General features: G+C 38.4%; 1 protein-coding gene across 1 annotated transcript; it reads right to left on the reverse strand.

Moving 5' to 3' along the window:
- Positions 1-977: 977 nt before the first annotated feature.
- On the reverse strand, positions 978-17,096 carry LOC129728246 (uncharacterized). Its single transcript, XM_055686668.1, has 2 exons — positions 16,939-17,096; positions 978-2,136 (listed from the first exon to the last, which is right to left on the reverse strand). Exons 1-2 carry the CDS (start codon positions 17,094-17,096, stop codon positions 978-980), a joined length of 1,317 nt encoding a protein of 438 aa, XP_055542643.1.

Raw genomic sequence — 17,096 nt, forward strand, 5'->3', positions numbered from 1 at the left:
GAGGGCCGCGATCGCAACGAAAACCGTTATATTCATTCCCAAGCACGTAAAGCCTGTATCAGACTAACCGTTGCAGCGGTCAACCGCTACCGTTCCGTTCTTTTTCGACCAACCAGAACACAGCGGTCGACCGTCGCTTGTTGTTGTTGCAAAAAATAGAATCTTTTCTATTTTTGCCACCGACCGTTCCCAACGGTTGCCGGCTGCTGTCATTGACATGACGAAGGCAAACGAATCTCTTCACACCTACACAAGATCACATACAGAGACTTGACAAATGAAAATGTGTGCTTCTCTTTTTGGCACACACGACAGCCAGTCAAAACATTGATAGCACCGGCAACGCTGGTTGGCGATGTCAATTTTCGACCAACGCACACTGGCAAAAATGAATTCAAATTTCCACTAATTAAAAGCCGCTGGGCTGGATACCTTCAATATAGCACTTCTTATGTAAAATTGGTCAACAAATTGATTGTCGATGGTTTCATTTGGACAGGGCACGGGAAAGGGTCTTTTTTTTTCAAAAATACGCGAAATAGGGTGAAAAGAGGCGAAAAAGACCATTAAAAAAAATTAGAAATGAAACTGGCAAATGTTGCGTCAGATTTCAAAGGATAATAACGGCATAACCACATGATGATAAGCAATACAGTAATCACCCGATTATATCAGTACTCGATTTTATCTGCCCCCGATTTTATCACCTTTTTCACCCGATTTTATCATCATATAACATTTCATCAAAAAAAATGTCAGTATGAACTGGTTTTCTATTTAGTCACATAAAAACGCGACGCGTTAACGGACACAACACTTATTGTTCTTACAAACGTAAAAGGACAACAAAAAATTACCTTTAAGTCGACCGGTTTCGGTCCCCGTGTGGCCCATCTACTGGACAATGCCCAACTGATGACATATAGAAATTGCACAGCTTCATACTGGTACAGTACACGTCGGAAAGGGGGGTGGTGTTAAATTATCTTCTGTTTCGTCAATTGGAATGAGGCAGAAGTTATTGGGGCATCATCTTCGTTCATCAGTGGCTTTTCAGCAGTCTCGATGAACATAGATTCCCAAGCGTTCAAATGTGAAGGTTTTCTGACACATTTTTTCAGTTTTGCGTTCTCCCAGTCTATCACATGGTTGTTCTCCTTAGAATGGACGGCCACGCTGGATTCGTTGGGTCTATCGTTGTCAACAGCGTTTTTATGTTCTTTTAATCGGACTTTAAATTTCCTGCGGGTTTGGCCAATGTATATTGCAGGGCAACTTTTACATGGGATCTCGTAGATGCCTGACATTTCGTCCCTCGGAATTTTATCTTTCAAAGAACATAAGAGGTCCTTCAGCGTATGATTACTCTTATACGCTGTCCAAAATCCATGTTGCTTCAGATCGTTTTGAATTGTGTTGGTCAGTTTTGGAAAGAACGGTAAACTTATTCTTTTAATCTCCTCCTTCTCTGGTTCTAATGTTGTAGCGTTTCGTCGATGTCTTTTCCTTTCATGTTTCCGGAGAATTTTGTTCACGAACTCTTCATCGTAACCATTTAAATCGGCCGCTTCATGGATTTTCTTCCTTTCTGCTTCGAAATCCTCTTTCTCCATCGGTATGCTGTATAACCGATGTGCCATCGAATGAAACGCGGCTTGTTTTTGGGAGCCGTAATGGTTAGAATCGCATGTGATGTACCGGTTGGTTGACGTCGGTTTTCGGTAAACGCTGAACTTTACGGAATTGTCCTCTTTCCTGGTAATAGTTAAGTCCAGGAAAGGGAGTTTTCCTTCCGACTCTTTCTCCACCGTGAACTTTATTGAAGTATGTTTGGAGTTCAACAACTCAAGTGTTTGTGCTAGATGTCGTTCTTTCACAGTGGCAAAAATATCGTCAACATACCTCCACCAAACACGAGGGAAAAGTCTCTCTTTTTCTAAATCCACTTCAAAATCGCTCATGAACACATTAGCCAAAAAGGGTGACAGTTTATTACCCATGCTGAGTCCGAAGGTTTGCTTATAGAACTTACCTCTAAACGTAAAGAAGCTCTGATTCATGCAAACCTCTGCCACGGTAAGGTAGGCCTCAACGTGGTTTGGTGGTACTCGGTAGCGTTCCAGGTGTCTTCGCAAACTGCAGAGGGAACGAAACAGAAGATAATTTAACACCACCCCCCTTTCCGACGTGTACTGTACCAGTATGAAGCTGTGCAATTTTCTATATATCATCAGTTGGGCATTGTCCAGTAGATGGTCCACACGGGGACCGAAACCGGTCGACTTAAAAGGTAATTTTTTGTTGTCCTTTTACGTTTGTAAGAACAATAAGTGTTGTGTCCGTTAACGCGTCGCGTTTTTATGTGATTAATACAGTTCTTACGTTAGCACTAAATCGAAAAATGAGTTTTCTATTTAGATTCAATATTTTAGTACTTTTGCACAGCTCTGTGTAGAATAACATAATTCTGGATATAGTTTTCATTGAAAACTTAACCATTGCACAGTGTTTTATTTTGGCGTTTTCGTTCGATCATTTTAATAGTGATTCAAGCCCTAACGTATATTCATATATTTTTTCACCTAAATCGATCAATTCACCTAAAAGTTAGATGGAAAATGTACTTCTGAATTTGATTGAGATAGAAGCATAGTGTCTCCAGCAAATCTCTTACATATAACGAACCATATGAAGTTTTCTTTCAAAAGGCATTAAAAATCCCAATTTTCGTTCTAACTTCTTCCCACATTTTTCCGAATTTTTGAACCTTCTACAAAGTTATCCAAACTGTCAAGTTTCAACAATGCATGTTTTTGCAAAAAATATTAAGTTTTATCTATTGAAATAAACAAGCTATCTGCCATATAATAATATTTTCAGGGGTAATTGCACGTCCAACATCTACAAATCTCGCAATTATTCACAAGTAGCAGTTCCACTGGCAATTAAGCTAAAAATTTTCATCCTTCAAAGTCTGTAGCATCCTAGAATATTTCTGTTCATAAATTCATCGGTGTTGTTTCAACTACGTCATAGATTTGTTTTCTTCTGTTTCCTGCTTGCGGATTAATTAAGAAAATGTAGAAAACGGTCTCAATTTTCATGTGTTTTGAAATGTATTGAAGAGATATTTTGTGAAAGGGTTATCAGTAAACCAAGTAGTCAGTAAACCAAGTCCTTCAAAAACCACTATCGTCCCATTTACACGTAGAAAAAAGACTAGGCTTAATGATATTATGCTAAAAGGTGAGCTTCTTAAAATCTCAGATAACGTCAAATACCTTGGAATAACTCTTGACAAAAAACTTAACTGGAATACACATCTAGAGCAGGCAATAAAAAAAGCTACAAATACTCTATGGATATGTAATAAAACTTTTGGTAAACAATGGGGACTCAAACCGAAAATGATCCATTGGATATATTCGGCTATAGTGAGACCCAGAATTACCTATGCTTCACTAGTCTGGTGGACAAAAACAAGGGAGAAAGGTGCTCAAGATAAGTTGGAAAAACTTCAACGGCTAGCCACTCTCTCAATAACGGGTGCAATGAGAAGCACACCCACCAAGGCATTGGAAGCTCTACTGTTTATGCTTCCACTGCACCAATTCATACAATTAGAAGCCGAAAAGAGTGCCTTACGGATCAAAAGATCATTAAGGCTCTTTGAGGGTGATTTAACGGGTCATCTAGGTATTCTAAAAACTATTCGTATCAATCCCCTAGTGATAAACAATGAAGACCGGATGGAGAAAAGATACAATTTTGAAAGACGATTTCGAATGTTTGAACCTGAGCGTGATGTTTGGGAACGCGGTGGTCCTGATCTCCGCCCAGGATCAATCATTTTCTACACAGATGGTTCAAAAATGAACAATCGAGTGGGAGCAGGAGTAACTGGCCCAGGAATAGACCTGTCAGTTCCAATGGGCCAATGGCCAACTGTCTTCCAAGCTGAAGTCCAAGCAATACTAGAATGTTCTGAAATATGCCTACGCAGGAAATACAGACACTCAAACATTGTTTGGGAGTGCACATCAAAACTTGTTTGGGAGTGTGTTCAATCACTCCAAACACTGGGTTGTAATAATCAAGTAGACTTATACTGGGTTCCTGGTCACTGTGGAATAGATGGGAACGAAAGAGCCGATGAATTGGCAAAACTTGGATCGTCTCATCAGTTCATAGGACCAGAACCCTTCTGTGGTCTATCCGCTTATTCCCTTAGAATGTAACTAAAAGCATGGGAAACTCTGAAAGTGGAATCCAACTGGACAAACACCTTCATCGGTAGGCAGTCGAAACGGTTCATCACCCCGAACGTTTCTATGACTCGTAAAATACTGGATCTAAGCACGTATACTGGTTTAATAACAGGGCATTGTCCGAGCCGTTATCATTTGAAGGTTATGAAAAAACTTCAAGATGATACATGTCGAGTATGTGGCATGGAAAAAGAAGACTCGGAACATCTGTTATGCCGATGTCCGGCAATTTTTATCAAAAGATATAAGTTCTTCGAGAGAGGTCTTCTGGAACCCTCTGAAATCTGGAGAACAAATCCCAGTACGGTTGTGCGCTTCATACGAAGTATAATACCGGACTGGACTAATGCTATTGGCCAGACTATAACGACCACTTCCAATAGTGATACGTTATCCTGACTAAGCAAAATTAAAAAGGGGGAATATGTCACAAAATATCAAAAAATTGGTCGCAGTGACGAAAATACCCAACACGGAAAAAAAAAACCAAGTATACATATTTAGGGTCATTACTGATCCTTCTTTCGTTATCTCAATTTTTAAATTAATTTTTTAAGCTGCTTAAGATGACACTAACAGCACAACTATGACACTAACAGCACAACTTCGTGGCTTTATGCAAACAGTAGTACCTGACCTACGAACTAGTAGTGAAATTTATGTTTCACTTATATGAGAGTCCTCCCTTCCAGAGGAGGGTGTCAAGTTATCATTGACATATTTCTTACTCCTAAAAATCTCACCATGTCAAATTTGGTTACATTTGCTTGGTTAATTTTTCAAGTTACGCAGAAGTTTGTGTTGTATTTGTATGGGACCCCTTCCTTCAAAAAGAGGGAGGGGTCTCGAGCTACTCTAATAACCTTTTCCGGCCTCAAAAAACCCTACATACACGCCAATTGGTACAATAGTTCCCACGTCTATAAGGATCAGAGGGACAGACAGACAGATAGATAGATCTGCTTTTATTTCTTGTTGTAATTTGAATCGATGATTTTACGTATTAAATAAATGGTTTACCATCTTTCATAACAAAAAATCAATAAAAAAAATTTCACGATTTTATCATTTTCCCTATTTTATCACCCCAAACATCATCAAGGGAGTAATATAATCGGGTGATCACTGTATATTGTTGGATAGATAAAATGTTGAACAATTTTGTAATGCGCTAGTTTTCATTATTTTTTCTTTGCAAAACGGTAAAAATCGACAAAAAGTGTCAAGGACAAATTTACGCGAACAATGAACCAATTACAAGCGAGCATTCCTAGCACAGAAGACATGAGTAAACAACAACCATTCCCTGCGATATTTGATGTCACGTAGGTAAAGTTTTTCGAAAAGTTTGAAACAATCCCTTTTCTTGAACGATTTCTAAACATACTGTCAGAGCATAATAGACACTGATGTCTTGAAATCAAACATGCTGGTAAAAGCAGCAGAACCGTAGAGTATATGTGGAGCAGAACGCCGCTAGTTTCTCTTAGTCTATCATTGCAGCGGGCACGACTTCTATTCGCGTGAAATCAAAACTGCAATGCTGCTGCTGATGGTGGTTTATCTCATGAATATGATTACCATAGAAACCATAAATTACTCAACAAGAATTGAATATTTTGGTAATGGTTATAAGTTATTTTTGTTTATTTTTTATCTTTGATACTCACTTGATAATCGTGGCCGACATAATATCGAATGAGTAAAGCAGGTATTAGACGAAGCAAATATTTGCTATTTTTTCATACAGATTTTATTTTGTGCAAATAAAAATCGTACCAAAAATAGCAAATATTTGCGTCGTCTAATACCTGCTTAAGTTCCTAAAAATACTAGTTTATAGAAGAGTAGGAGCCGGTGAGTGCTTGAGACTTTTTTGTCCATTTACTAAGATCTATTTAGAATCTTTTTTATTTATTTTTATTATTAACTTTACGAATAAGGTATTATTTAAAATATTATACTTATATTAATTAACTTCGTAATACAGTGAATGTAATTGTTGGAAAATGAAATAAACTTATGAGGCAAAAATCAAAAATGAATCTTTAACTTCGTTGTAATTGTTAAATATGATTTGCACAAGAAAAAAAACTCCACAGACACAACATCACCAAGTGTAAGTGAAGTTTTTTCGAGTGTTATTAAAAACATTTCTGAAAAAAAGGAAGGGGAGGCTGAGAATTAAAATACGTAAATCACTGAACAAACGAATTTATTGTGTCTGTAATTACAGTAATTACAGTGTTTAGTTCCACGTCACCATTTCATACAACCCTAGGGCTGTATACCTTGTAGTATTTTCATTAAACGGTAGATTTAAACTAAGAAAAAGCAATTCCAACACCTACCAACTCCTGTTAAAACATAACCTCAAATTAGAAACGAAACCGGATATTTGCAATTTCATATGTATTTTCTTGACAGTAAGCAGTCTACTAGATGCTGCTGAAGGTTTCTAACCAGCTGTATTCTTTTTAACGTTAAGAACATCCATTTTACGCAAACATCCTTGGCTTAATATAAATCTATCATCATTTTCCTAGTTCTGAAGTTCAAATCCAGAAGTCGCACGGTCGTTTTTAGTTTTGCGTTAAACCGCCAATAAGTTAAAGCAACAAACTATGTGTAGCACAATAAACGAAACGAAAGCGCTTGTATGTGTTTGTGTAGGGGATCAACATGTCGGTTTCGCCCCAATTAAGGGAATTGGGGAAAAATTGATATGCTGCTAACATTTGACGTAGATCAGACACCTACCAATCGATTTATGAGACTTTTTCACCCAATAAAAGATATATTTTGACTACCACTTTTAGATATAAGCGCATTACCATTAATGCTAAGACATACTCGATATTATTCTGCTTTGTAAAATATACTAAAACCATGCCAAAACCGTTTTCGTAGAATCACCGTTTTGAACTCAGTTTTTGTTCGATTTAAAATTGTTTTTTTTTCAAAGATGGGTAAGAAGATGCTAATATGTGGACAAACTTCTAGAATTTTGATATTTGATCCCAAATCAAAATGGCGTTGAAAAAACATCGAAAATTTTCGATTTCTCAAAAATTTAAAATGGCGCCATTAATGCCCCTTAAGTTGGAATATGTTCAAACTCGGAAAAATTTGGTTTTGCATCAAAATACACTAAAAAATTATATATAGAAACCAAGGCAGAAAAAAGTCAATTTTTGTTGCACTGTGTTATTAGGACATTGCCTTTGAGGAAAAATGGCAAAAATAATCATGAAAATCGTTGTGATAATATTTTTTATCTTGAGAACTAATCTGGGAACAAAATCAAAAAACTTTACGTACCACAGCTTAATGTTTTGTATCTGCTTGAACCGATTGTTTGTATGCAATAAAAATCGCTCAAAATACACTTTATTTTCAATTTATGTATTAGCATAAGCAACACACTTTCAAAAGAAGGAAATGCATGAACAGTGGCAATACACACTTATCTAAACACAATCCGTGAAGATTACGACAAATCCCAAGCTCTACGACCGCTTTTTATCACAAACTCAAAAAAGAGCTAAAGTGATCAAAGTTACCCCGCTGATCAAAGTCACCCCGGTTTACAGTACTCTCGGTTTTTTAATGGTAACAGTAATAGCGGATTTGTAACTCCCAGTTGGTCTCGAAGTACTATGCCGGCCTAACAAGCCAGTCGTCGTAGGTTCGAGTCTCGGTTCGGGAGAGACTGTTAGTGCCAGTAGGATCGTAGCGCTAGCCTCACAATTGTCCTGTATACTTAACAGTTTGCCATGAAGGGTGTGTATAATAAACAGAAGGTCGAGTTCCGAATCAGAATGTAGCACCAAGACTTTGCTTATTAGCGGATATTCGAATCGCGCGTGTTAGTAAGGCGATATCCACTGACACAGGTTAATGTGAATAAATCTTTGACTCTAGTCATTTATGTTGCTTGTAGGGTTGTCGATATTGAAAATAGAATATCGATATTTGTTTTATCAATATGGAAAGCGGCATCGATATTTAAATCGATATTACACGCTGATATTGATTTTTTATCGATATTTTCTTTATATATTTTTTTGTTTGGCTTTCAGTTAGGCCTGAAACAAGCTGAACGCCAACGTGTGCGATTGGGCGAGATTCTTGCCGAAGGTTAGTAAACAACCGTGAGTAGAGTTGTTCATTAACCTACGGCAAGAATCTGACCCGATCGGTCGCGTTGGCGGTCAGCATGTTTCATGCCTTAGTATTGATTATTCCGACGAAGTGTTTGCTATTTCATCTCGTCCTTTAGGACAGAGGGCCGATTGCTGATCACTTGACGAGAGTTGCATTTGCCAATCAGATTAAACCGACGTTTCGTGAGCCGCGTCTCCTAATCGTCACTGATCCATTGACTAATCACCAGCCAGTTACTTAAGCATCCTACCTGAACATTCATGTTATCGCTTATGTAACACCGATTCTTTACAGACATTCATCGATTCTGCCAACCCAATGCAACACCAAGGCATCGCATTTGTTCGGTTTAATGTGGTGGTTATTGACCCGAGAAGTTCCACACCAAAATTTCTGGAAATTCGCTCTATACATGCTGTCAATAAAAATGGAAATATGGCAACCATATTTCTGTCGAACTGCTTACATTTTCCATCTACCACTTATTGATTCTAGTACCAACAATTCTGGTACCTACTTTTAGTTGGTTTACCCTAAAATAGCTGAAATAGAGTAAACGTCCTTTAATTGCTATTGACCTATTTTCGAATAAATATATTTATCAATGCAGAAACCAAGCCTAAACGTTTGTTTTTAGTATAATGTGCACTTTCAATCAATATCTTATATTGTGTGTAAACATTTTAAATTTAATTCTGATGCCATGATGAATTTATGATTGGTAGGCAAAATTTTGACGGCAGTACTCCCCTGATGGCAACCGAGAATATCGGACAGCAATATCGAGTCGCAATATCAAAATATCGATAATATCAAATGCGCCAATATCGATCAAAAATATCGATATTGTGACGAGCAGTTATCGATAATATCAAATATTGATAAAATATCAGCAACCCTAGTTGCTTGCCTAACCTTGCGACTATCATAACAAAACAAACGCGAATCGACAACGGACTCTTCTTCATGTGTCATTCAACACAACGAGCGCTCAAATATGGAATCACTCCAGCAACTCTGGCTGCTAGATAAACATTCAAACAACTCCAGCTCTCTAGTGGTCTTTATCGTCTCGAGAACTACCTCTGGATGATTAGGTACTGGAATTCATTTCATCTCCAGGTGTCTCTTGAAAAACAAGATGAATCATTTTTAAAGCCAATCACCGGCAAGTCAAATGTTTCCTCTCGCCACATCCATGGGCTGACGGGGTTGATGGGTTAGTTGGGTGATGCAAGAGGACCAGTGCGGCCAGTAACATTGCATCCGGTCGAACGAAACGACCAATTCGATGTCATGCTGGAAACCGACACCATGTTTGCAACGATTGTGTCATTAAGGCAAAGTGTATATGTATGCAAATATTTCCTGCACATGAACGGATTCTGCTTGCTGGTTTGCTAGTGATGTGCCGTGCGGGATGCGGTTGACCGTGTGAAACCGATGCTGAGGTAATGGAAAGAACAGGTAATGGCCAATTGGATTGAGTCAATTTTTTATTTGTTTCGTTCTTTCTCCTGTTTTTTTTTTTTTTTTTTGTTCAAGTATTATTAGGGCAAGTGTGATCAATCATCTGCTTTCCTGTGGCTCGTTTCCGTACGAGTACAGTGTTGACATCTATGTCAACAATTATCCTCTAGTGCTCGAAGATGACCAGAAAGTAAAAACCAATTAGAATTTGTTCACTCGAATAGATGTAGAGAAAACTTCGGCATTGCAAGCAAAGAAATTGTAAGAGCATTCGTGTAAGCTGCACATATCAAAACGCATGAACAACTCTGCCAATTAATTCCGTATACATACAGCTGGAGCTGATGGACTCTGGGGCAGCTTTTGCAGCATCAATGTGACTCAAGGACTAACGATTTGATTGCCTCCAGTACAACAATAGCTGATGGCTGAGGGCTCCATGAATAACGACCATCGGTTCGGTAGCCAAATTCAAATGCAATGGCAAACTGCATAAATTTTTAATTCCAAATGATGTTTCAAATTATAGTTGCAGAATGGTTGTTAAAATTCCTGATTCGAGGTATTTCGTCTGCTTCTCTCGTTGAGTTGGTCGCTCGCTCTATACTTTACCCGAACCAGAGGAGCATCGATCAGAATCTCTGCTACCATGAATCAATCAGGGCATCCAACAGCGAAGTCGAGTGTTTCCATGCATATTTGATGAGTTTTCATGCCTTCATTGCATTATTATAACCCACATCCTCGTTTGGATGCCATCGAACAACACAACCATTTTTTTCTCTCTGCCTCTTGTTTCCTTTATGCACATTTCCAAATTGCAACCTTTGACGAACAAGCTGGCGGCTGGCAGCTGGGTTTCAGATTTTGGGGACTCTGGCTGGAGCTCTGGAGGCTGGTGGCGGCTGGCAGCTTTCAGGGTACCACGGGGCTGTCCTGCCGTAGGCTGTACCGGGTAGACAGCTGCTTTTCTACCTTCGCAAAAGAGTTTTGTTCATAAACGAATCATTTGCTGGTTTCTCGTTTTTGCTGGTTGCACCGATAGAATTGAGCGTTTTTTTTTTCTTGTTTTGTTTTGTTTTATTCCGGTCGTTTCCGCTGCTTTTGGTTTATGGCTATTGTCATTTTCGATTGTTCGGTAAGCGAATAAATAAATTGAAAGTTGGATCTCAGTTTGGGACTACAGCAGAGTAAGATGAATAATATGAATGTTTAAATTTTTTTTATTTCTAAGAATTTTCTGAACTAACATAACGTTTAGGAACTGCTCATTGCTGGAAATAGCTGTAAATCTATAAATTTAAGGAAAATATTAAATTATCGTTTCCGCAACCAGCAGTGCCCTCAAATTTTGGTAATATTCGGATAACTTTAGTTGCGTTTCAAAGATATTTTTACTTTCCCAATTATTTACTTTGATACACAGTACGTTTTACGATTTATATTGTTTTTGTTATATGGATTTCTCACGCAAATTTAGAGGAAAATCGTTTTTTCACGCAAATATTTTTATGTTTATCAAATTTTCAACATGAAATATACAAATATTACTAGATTTTTTCGGACCTTGATGAAAATAACTCTGATCTTTAGTCTGTTTCAAAAGTATTTGGCAGATATAGATAACACTGAAAGAAACAAAAAGGAATATCTTTAATGAAAATTTGTATGCAAGTTACGATGTTTGTAACTTGCATTCAAATGAATGTTTAAAACTAACACTTTAACACTCCCCGCAGCAGCTGACGATAAAAAGCTAAGCCAGAACACGTCCAGAAAGTTTGAGAAGCAACTTTGGTATCTATAAGAATTCAAGGCAGAACTTTTCTTCTTTAGTGATCTAGTAGATGATCAAAAAAGCAGAGCATGGAGGAAATCTTGAAAATGCGGCCAAAAAAGATCCGCAAATTCATTTTTTTTTAATTTGGGGTTAGGGCGCGGGTTTTTGAACGAATATCCTGTGAACTGGAATTCACGAAGGAATTCACGGAAGGATTATAGTTTCCAATTGAAAACGAGAGGGGAACTCCGCAGGCGCAAGGTTACAGAGTCCGCTTTGACAAGTGCGTGGTCGTGGTTTCAAATCTTAGTAGAACCAGGCCATTTGGTTGTCAAAGGACTTTAACATGGGTTAATTCTCTTGCTTCAGCTGAGTTCAACAATATCCTTGTTGACTCTCCTCCTTACAAACTTATAATAAAACTGATCTGAGTAATGAAATACCCTTTAGGGAATTGTAGTTAGGGTCCATCCACATTCCACGTGAACAGTTTTAGGGAGGGTATAATGCCCATGGTCCATGCCAAATTTTTAGAATTTTTATGGTTAGTTGTTCACGGAAGAGGGGAGGTGGGTTACAAAATCCTTAATAATCTGTCTACGTAGAATGTCGATGGCCCCTTGGGCGATATTGGTAGGATGGAATGAGGCTCGGTATTGTAGAGGAAGGGTAAAATTCACACACAAGTACGGGTAAAAATGACAAGCGTAACACTTACTCCAATAGTGATACTGCCAAAAATATGAATTACGGAGTACAGAAAACACCTGGGCAATATCACAATAGATTGATTAGATTGGTCGCAGTGATGAGCCCACACAGGTAACTGAAAATCAATTAATAAAGCAGCGGCTATCTCATCACGAGCTCGCTTTCTGTTCCTCGGTCTTGGCATACACATCGTGTGGAACAACGAGTCTCATATCTTTTCCACAGAACACCAAAGCACGTTGAAAATGAAATGGATGAGTTGTTTTTTTTTTACGCGAGTATTTTTTACCAACACGCTGTGTAGGGGAAGGGGTGATAAAATGGACACCCTAAGCCATTTCCCAATTTCCTCCACAGTTTAACACTACAACTATGAGTCGATAGTGCACATTAACTAAGCCACTAATGGTTGATACAAAAACTAAGAAGCAGTACTCAAATATAGTATTTTTCGTAGTTTTCATGAGCATTTTCGAAAGCAGTTTTTTGGGGGTAAAATGGACACGTGTGGGTAAAATGAACATAGGAAGGTGGTAATATGGACACCTAGGGCGTGAACATTAAATATCCTTTTACAGATAGTAATATGTTGTTCCATAGCACGTGACACACTTATGCATTCACCAACAGTTCAATTTTCACCGTTTGTCGTAGAATTAATATCAATATATGACCATATCCGCAACAAACTGAGAAATGGTGGAAGATTTTTTTACGGACATTCCGCATTCAACGGTACGTTCAGCCGCGGTCATCTGTTTATCGGTCCGAGTTTACCTTTGCGCTTTTCTAATATAAACACGAAGCATTTTTAGATTTTTCGATGGAAATATCACAATTTTGTCACCATCATCATGGGCTGTCCATTTTACCCGCACATACATATTATTGAAAATACCTAAATATATCAAGAAAATCACTTAAACTATTGCTAACCTTTGATGATTTCTGATTAGTAGTCTGAGTACAAATATTTGCAGAAAAATCGTTATAAAATCTGTTTTACACTATAAAAAAACTTATTTTTTGTAGGCCAAAAATAACATTACCACCACGAATGTACCACGTGTTTTTTGTTTTTGTTTATTATTTTGATTGTTTGACTGTTTCATGTCACATACTTTGTCTCAAATAGCTTCTAGTGCCTCTAAGATAAGGTGCCAAAGAAGTTTGTACTATTTCTCAACGTTATAGTCGAGATTTAAACGGGTGTCCATTTTACCACCCCTATTCATTTTACCCACAATTCCGTTACCTAATGAAACACAAAATTCGCAACACCAGAAAGCTTACATTGTGAAGAGTAAACGCAGAAAGATATCGCGGAGCGACTTTCTCAAAGGCAATTGAGAAAATATAGATAGCACACATTCAACACTCTACTTTCGCCTACTGATTAGGGTAGAATGATGAAACTTTAAGTTGGTTGAAAACGTTTCTGGCGGTTTCCTCAATAATCTACAATGTAGTGTTTACGCAGAGCTCTGCGTTATGTCACTGAGTATTTTTTCATCATAACGGTGCAGGTTTATTATAAACTTAGCCCAGACACAGTTAATTTACTCATCAGCACGCAGTTTCGACCCGCTTACTGTGTGTAGGGGAAGAGTGATGAAATGGACATCCTACGCTATTTCTCAATTTTCTCCACAATTTAACACTAAAACCATTAGAAATCGTGCGTGTCAACTAATGATTGATGCAAAAAAAATAGGTAGAAATGCTCTAATATAGTATTTTTCGAAGTTTTCTTGAGCTTTTTTTGAAAAGAGTCATTTGGGGGTAAAATGGACACGTGTGAGTAAAATGAACATAGAGATGTGGTAATATGAACACCTTGGACGTGAACGTTAATCATCGCTCTGGTGGTAGCAAAATGTTGTTCGATTACACGTGACACAGTTATGCATTAACCTACAGTTTAATTTTCACCAGTAAAAATACTCAAAAATATTGAAAAAAATATTCAAACGATTACTAACCTTTGATGATTTCTGGTGGTTAGTTGTCTGAGTACAGATATATGCACAAAAGTCCTTACGAAAAACTGTTTTACACTAAAATAGGTTGTTCTTGTGAGCCAACATAACATCACTACAACGAATGTGCACGTGTCTTTTGTTTTTGTTTATTATTTTCGTTGTTTGACTGTTTTATGTGGCATAGTTTGTCTTAAATAGCTTCTAGTGCATCTAAGATAAGGTGCCAATGGAGTTTGTACTTTTTTTCAACGTAATAAGCGAGATTTAAGCAGGTGTCCATTTTACCACCCCTGTTAATTTTACCCACAATTCCCTTAGTCATATTTCACGCTCCGTACGCGCAAAGGTGCCGCTTGATTAGGTTGTGCATATTTTACTCATCACAGTACCTACTTAAAAACTGATGTAATGCAATTTTTGTGTTGTTAAAAGCATAAAGATGAGTAGGTACGTGCACAAGACTAATGTTCCTAACGTTTATTTTAGGGCTAACGTTTCACTAGCTTGAGTTCTCAAAAAGACAATTAAATTGTTCTCGTGTCGGATAAAAGCAGATACAAAGAGTGCAAATTCTTAGTGTTGCATTTTGCCGATGTGCGAATGCGGGAATTCTGTTAGTGCTGGCGTTAATAGGTGGCAGACATGAGTACAAAGTTGGAAATATTGATGCAAACTTTTTTTATGACGCTACATCCTTTTCAACTATCTAAAACGGATTTAGCATGATTAGCAGAACATGCCGAGCTTTTCTATTCACAATCGGATTAATTTCTTATATACCGCTGGATATGCACAGTATCTTTGAATTATACTACTGCGCAAAAGCAGCGGCTTCTAATCATAGTTGCAATTCGAAAAAAGCCATTGAGCTCTTCCAAATACATGTAATAGTGTTGATTGCAATTGGAAATTTTATTTAACTATCTCATAAATGCAACATAGCCAAACCGCGCACGGACCAAATTACATAACTCAAGAGTTTGATGATTAATAATTTACGGTGTCCCACGTCTACCAGGCGGCCGTGTCTCGAATACCACCCCCTTATTTTTATTGGCACTGTGTTGTGCCAATTACCGAAGCCCGGGAAGTGACTTCTCCCAGAACCATAACTTGCGACCCGTTGATTAACAGGCCGGCGCAAACGGCTATCAATTAGCTATGACCCCGTACTTTTGAGGACGTTGCTCCTCGGGGATGGAGCCACCGACGAAGATAGCGTTGAGGTACAGAGATGTGCATGGTAAGTCACTGAGCATAATGGAGGAGAGTCGGTAGAAATAGCCCTTTTTATAGCCCTTTATGAGTGTTGATAATGACACGATCTTCTTGCTTTTCTTGTCAAGCTTTACGTGCAGATAGACATACGAGAGGTCAATGCAATGATACCCAAATTTTCAAGTCGCTTCAGTTCATCCTCAACGACGGTCTTCATGTTGAAGAAAACTGGCTGCTTAAGTCTGAGCGTTACTGTGCGTTCGGCTTAGAGAGCTTCGTAGCCGCAAGGTTACAGAGTCCGATTTGATAAGCGAGTGGTCCTGGATTCGAATCTTAGTAGAATCAGGCCATTTGGTTGTCAAAGGACTTTAACATGGGTTCATTCTCAGGCTCTCCACTACATACCCTTCCTTCAAGCTGAATTCTATAGTACCCTTGCTGACTTTCATCCTAACAAAAAAAGGCCCTCTTATAATAAAATTATTCTGAGTAACGTATAATAGTTCTCTGCAGGGAATTGTAATTATGACGCGGTCTTGGCTGGAGGAACGAGGTTTCGAAAAGACTCCTTCCTCTTGACAAAAATATAAGTCCTACTTATAATAATGAACCTGACTAGAGGTGAAGCATTGAGTGCCTCTTCAGGGAATTGTGATTGTGACGCGCTGTTGGTAGGAGGAATGAGGTTCGATAAGACTCCTACCTCTTGACAAAATAAGTCCTTCTTATAATAAAACTGATTTCAGCAATATTTACCCTCTACAGGGAATTGTAATTGGCCATATTGGCACGGAGGAACGAGTTTTCGATAGGACTCATTCCTTTTGACATAATAAGTCCCTCTTAGAATAAACCTGGCCAGAGAGGAACTTTAGGTGTAGCCTCAGTTCAGGGAATTGTAATTTGGCGCTATTGGTAGGATAGAAATAAGGCTTGGTATAGCAGAGCAGTAAGCTTGAAATGAAAGGGTAAACTCTCACACACAAGCACGGATATAAATGAAAAGCGTATCATTCACTTCAATAGTGATACTGCCAATAATATGTAGTGCGGAGTACAGAAAACACCTGGGCAATATCACAATAGATCAAAAATGTCTCTGGTCGCAGTGATGAGTCCACACAGAGGAAAAAAATGCGTTCGGCTTGAGGGTGTGATGGACTTGAGTTTTCGTACAGAAACGATTGGTGAACACATCGGGAATAGTGACTACTTGCTGACCAATCAGTTTGCAGAGCGACAAAAACGGAACGTCCTAGAGCCCGAATTCGTTCATGAGGCTTGAGCCTAGATCATTCAGGGAAAGGTGAGCACAACGCATGTAATAATTTCCATCCTGAACTTGTCCTCGGAAGACATCCGTTGTGCCACGTTGTTGATCCGGTTGCGCTTGAGTATAATTGTAATGTCCGAGTCCAAGTCCAGCTGCATTTCGATTGCAACTCCGTTGATCGCTGCCTCTACGCAGCATCGGCTATGCTCGACATTTTTACCCGTCAT

This window comes from Wyeomyia smithii, chromosome 3 (assembly GCF_029784165.1).
Source record: "Wyeomyia smithii strain HCP4-BCI-WySm-NY-G18 chromosome 3, ASM2978416v1, whole genome shotgun sequence".
In the NCBI taxonomy this organism is placed as follows: domain Eukaryota; kingdom Metazoa; phylum Arthropoda; class Insecta; order Diptera; family Culicidae; genus Wyeomyia; species Wyeomyia smithii.